At 50.4% G+C, this 4,908-nt stretch overlaps 1 protein-coding gene across 8 annotated transcripts in view; it reads right to left on the bottom strand.

Moving 5' to 3' along the window:
• Positions 1–4,147, bottom strand: part of EBF3 (EBF transcription factor 3) — a 119,322-nt gene extending 115,175 nt beyond the window's left edge. For 7 of the 8 annotated variants that reach the window (XM_051617255.1, XM_051617257.1, XM_051617254.1 and 4 more), the window contains exons 1-4: positions 3,700–4,099; positions 3,285–3,441; positions 2,781–2,844; positions 1,994–2,049 (exon numbers count right to left, since the gene is read on the bottom strand). In XM_051617255.1, coding sequence (XP_051473215.1) covers positions 1,994–2,049; positions 2,781–2,844; positions 3,285–3,441; positions 3,700–3,833 — 411 coding nt within the window. In that variant the 5' untranslated portion in view covers positions 3,834–4,099. Of the gene's footprint in view, positions 1–1,993; positions 2,050–2,780; positions 2,845–3,284; positions 3,442–3,699 lie in introns of all 8 variants that reach the window. The other variant, XM_051617253.1, reaches the window with a different exon arrangement.
• Between the last annotated feature and the right edge of the window lie 761 nt (positions 4,148–4,908).

Here is a 4,908-nt window from a genome sequence, read left to right as displayed (position 1 = left end):
GCCCCAGCAAGGCTCCCCGCGCTCGGCCAGCCCCGGGGAGCGCGGCCGCGCAGCCCCGCGCAGCAGCAGGGCCGGGGAGGGGGGGTGGGAGCGGGGGGCAGCGGCAGGTATTGTTTTGCAAACAGAGGGGGTAATATATGACAGCGCAGACATAACAAGCAGCCCGTGGCTGCGGCTGTTTGTTGTTGCAGCGTGCCATATAACTTCTGGTGATTGTTACTTTTCCTCTGATGAAACCACGTATTTATAAGTGATTTATTTTTTATTTTGTAGCACAAACAGAAATCCATAAACTGTCGGTTCAGCGCCATTGACTCTTTGATCAGTTACTGGGCTATTTATTTTTTTTCTCCCGTCAGCGAGGGGAGATTAAAAGCCTTTATTTCCAGCACTCTTTCTGCTGCAAAGGTACGGGGCCGAAATGAACAATAAAAGCCTACTTAAAACGCATCCCCTTCGCTCCTTTATTCACCGGTAACGAAACTTATAGCTGCCTATGTAAGCCTCTTAATTAGACTACTACAGCGATTTCCGAAAACATTTAGCTGCTCTATACAAAGGAAATAAACCCACATTGTCAACTCGAGAGCGCTCCAGAGTTTAAAAGGGCTCCTCTGTAACCTATTGAAATAATTATTGAAGGGTACAACGCCTTCGTCTTTGTCAGTGTAATTGTCCCTCGCCTGTCAGCTCTGCTTTTCTCCGGGAGGAAATCACAAGATTTTACTACTGGAGGCGTTTAGATCCGAGCCGATTTTGGTCAAGAGAAGTAGAAAGTTTCAGCGGGGTGAGAGCGGGGAGTGCGGCCGTGCCCGGGGCCGCTGCATCCCGGCTCCATCCCTGCTCCATCCCGGCTCCATCCCACCCCTTGCTCGGGGATTGCAAAGTTAGCAAAAAAATGCTGCATGTGGGCAGGCGTGCAGAGCACGGCGGGGGTGTTAAAACCCGGCAGATCGCTGGAATGGTTTTAATTTCCATCTCTGGGTATCTGATTTCCAGAACACTGTCAATTATTCTCCAGTCTTGCCTTCCTCTCCATCCACCACCCCCCCCCACCCCCGAAAAAAAAAAAAAAAGAATAATAAAAAAAAATGTAAACCGTGAAATTTCTCTCCGGTTAAAAAAAAAAAGAAAAAAAAGAAAAAAAATGGAAAACAAAAAAAGTTGATTAAATCCCAAGCCAGCAAGGAGCTTTCTGCCTTTAATTGCTGTGGGGCAACGCTGATAACACGTAGTTATCATCGGAAAAGTTGACCAAGACAGGTTAAATAATTTAATAAGGAACTGCTTGTAATTATGTTATTTACAAGCTATGACAGAGGTTTGAGGAAGGAACAGAAGCTGATCCCAGGGAAAGGGACGGGTGCGGGTGACCCCTGGAGCACGGAGTTTGAATTATGGAGATGGGGGGCTGAGAGGTGAGGCTGGACCAGAGGAGAACAAGGTGACTTTTCACCTCAGCACATTTAACTTTTAAATCCAAATAAACGTCTCGCGTTACTAGATCATCGCGTTATAAAAGAAAAGCACTAATCCCGGCCCGTTTCGGGCTGCCCTTTTCTCAGGGAGGAAAAATATCTCCAAAAGAAGTTACAGAGAGGGGGAAAGCGCATTTAAAAATAAATCTCGGCGACTCGGTGTTTGGCTCTTTTTTTTTTTTTTCCTCCTCCCTTTCTTTCTTTCCTCTCTCCTTTACTAAATTAATTATATCAAACATCTGTTCCCATGACGTCGCACTTCATGCCACACTCACTATTTACTGATGCCAACGCTCCCTCCAACAGCAACAACACACCTTTTTTTTTTTTTTTTTTTCTTTTCGCTTTTAAAATACCCTGGCTTAATAGATATGGAAATCGCTCACTCAGGTAAATTAAAGGTAGGTGCGGTTTATCGGGCTGATACCCCCCCCCCAACCCCCCCACACCCCCCACTAAGGGCAAACCCATCGACTTGGTAACTTGCGTGTTAAGAAAAGCGTAAACTTTCTCACCTGTTTGGTCATTGAGTCTATTAGGCGAACATACAGGTCCTGCTCTGTCCTAACTCCTGGGGAGGGAAAGCAGAGACAAATCCCTATTAGGATTTCCACCGCCAACCACCCAAATGACAGAACGAAAGCGTCAGGTCAGGCCGTTCCCTGCAGCGGGCAGGGAGCGGCTCTCGCACCAGCTTTCCAGTTAAAATTTAAAAATAAAATGAAGAAGAATAGCAAGGAAAAGGGCAGCGATCGCCTAATGAGGGTGTTCTCGCCCACCGCTGACCCCGGCACTGGGGGGCCCTGCCCCACGCAGCCCCCCCGGCCGCTGCTGCCGGCCCCACGGCCGGAGGGAGGACGCGGGACCCGCAGCTTCGGGACGCGGGACCCGCATCCCCGCGTCCCCCCGCGGGCTCGTCCCGCCTTCGGGGACCCCGCTCCCGAACCACCCCCCCCCCCAACCCCCCGGCCTGCTCCCTCCGCTCGCCCCTTCCCAGTAATCACCAGTAATTCGCAAAAGTGGGGGGAAAAAAAGAAAAGTCCCTGCAAAGTGCCGCTCTGCTGGAGCGGCTATCGATCCCCTTTTTTTACTTTCCACTTCAAGACCAGCCGGTTAATCATGTGAAGTACCATTGACTTATTGATCGTTTATGTTTTGTTTTCCTTATATGCCAAGGCAAGAGCCGTGTTTACACGCGTGTAATTTTAAGCTCAAAAAGCTTTTATATCCCTTTCCAAAAGGCCTTGAAAAAGAAAGTAAGAGTTTTCTGCGGCGTTCAGAAATGAGGGAACGGCAACTTACCATTGCTATACAATAACTGAAGTTTATAATGAATTCCATTGTTAGTTTTTTCATTGTTTGGCTCCTGCAAGTAACGATAAATAATTACATTTAGCATGAAAAAAAAACCACCACCTCCCTCCTCCTGACGCACATTTTTCTCGTCCCTGAAGCGGCTCGGAATTAACAGTTTGCAGAAATTCAGCCCACTTTGTGGAGCGCTGATGATGTCATTATCTCGGTGCAAATATGTCATGTTTAGCCGCTTAGCCCTGCGTTAAAATAAGCCGGGGACGCGGCGATAAGTTTTCTAACCCCGGGATCTGATTCGGAGCGGCCGCAATAACGGGGGAACCCGCACGTGGTCCGGGCGCCTCTGGAGTCCCGTTAGGGCAGCCCGGCTTCCAAATGATCTCGGAGCAATTAAAGCAGGCTTAAGCGGGCTTGGGGTTGTTTGTTGTTTTGTTTTGGGGTTGTTTGGGGATTTTTTTTTTGGTTAAATATTAAGATAACAGGCGGACTTACTTTCTCTTTCTCCACAAAGTCCACAAAAGCTGTTCTCTCAATCTCCACTGGCTGCCCCTGCCTGTCGTACAGAGCTAAGACGAAGTGGAAAAAATTGGATTTTCTGAGATTGGAAGGCGGCTGTTTCTCGAAATGTGCCCGAGCCAGCCCCACGCCGCTGCGGGAGAAAACAAGACAAGGCGTGGGTGAGAGCGGCGGGAAGAAGGGGCGCGCAAGGCACCGCGGCCGCGGAGGGATGCGGGGAGCGCGGAGCGGCGCGGAGCGGGGAGGCTGTAACTGATACGGGGCGGGCGTGGGGGGTGTGTGTGTGTCTGTGTGTGTGTGTGTGTGTGTGCAGGGCGGGGGGGGGGGATTTACGGCCGGGATGAGAAATACAGGAGGAGAAAACCGCCGGGAGAGGATTTGGCAGACGTACCTTTGGGCGGCCGTGTTAGCATCCACTACCCCCGCAGTATGCATCCATGAGCGGACGGGGTTCATCCCACTGCCCAGCGGTTCTTCTTTCATGGTCGTCCCACCTCTTGGTATATTTTCCTGAATCCCAAACATTAAAACAAATTTGGGCAAAACCAGCTCCTAACCAAAAGGGGTTAAAATGGAGGGAAATGTCAGATACGGGGTGGGTCGGTTGTTGCTTGATTTTCTCTCTCTCTCTCTCTCCTTGGCGACTGGAATATAAGAGATGACTTTACTCCCTGTGATCAGTAGGAGAAAAGCCCAGTTCAAGTCTTGCTTCCTTCTTCAATCTGTCCTGTATTGGCACGACATAAACAATTTACTGAGTACTTCTGTGCAGCGAGTTGGATGGCGTTCCAGTTTGGTGGTTAAAAAAAAAAAAAAAAAGGAAAAAAAAAAAAAAAAAGGAAAGAAAAAAGTATAACTGCAGCCGGCGACAGTGCGAGGTGGCTTGTTGGGGTTTTTTTTTAGGGGGTCGTAGGGGTAAAAAGAAGAAATATTTTTGTTGTTGTTTGCAGACGCGCTCAACGTGGTGTCATCCTAGCAAAAAAACCGCCTCGGCACCAAAAAAAAAAAATAATAAATAAAAAAAAATTGAAAAAAATTAAAAAAAAAAAAAAGCTTCAGGACACTGCTGAATCGACCACTTTCTGGCAAAGCTCTCCTGCTCCAAAAGACAAATAAACGGGGGGGGAAAAAAAAAAAAAAAAAAAGAGGGGAAAAAAAAAAAAAGGGAAAGAAGGGAAAAAAAAAAAAAATAGTGATTACCGCGGAGGTGTTCCCGGGCACACGGGAGAACGGGGCGCGGGCCCGCGGCGTCTCACGGAATGGACGGAGGCGCGCAGAGCCCGGCCCTCCCTCCCCGAGGAGCGCGCCCTTCCCCGGGAGCCGGGCCCCCGCCACGGCGGGAGCGGTGGCGTCACTGATGACGCCATCAGGGGGCGGGAGGCTGAGCCATATATGGAGCGTGGGGTTCAGCCGCTGGCTGCAGCCAGCCCGCCCGGCCCACCCCCCCGACTCCGCCGAATGGGGGGTGACACCCCCCCCCCCCCCCCCCCCGCACAAGGGGGCGGGGGAGGTTGAGGGTAGGGGGGGGGCAGGGCGGCAGCGAGGTCCCAAATTAACTCCAAGGACCCACTAATGACCCCCCCCTCCCCGCGTGGGCCGC

This window comes from Apus apus, chromosome 4 (genome assembly GCF_020740795.1).
Source record: "Apus apus isolate bApuApu2 chromosome 4, bApuApu2.pri.cur, whole genome shotgun sequence".
In the NCBI taxonomy this organism is placed as follows: Eukaryota; Metazoa; Chordata; class Aves; order Apodiformes; family Apodidae; genus Apus; species Apus apus.
This window is presented reverse-complemented; position numbering and strand designations above follow the sequence as displayed.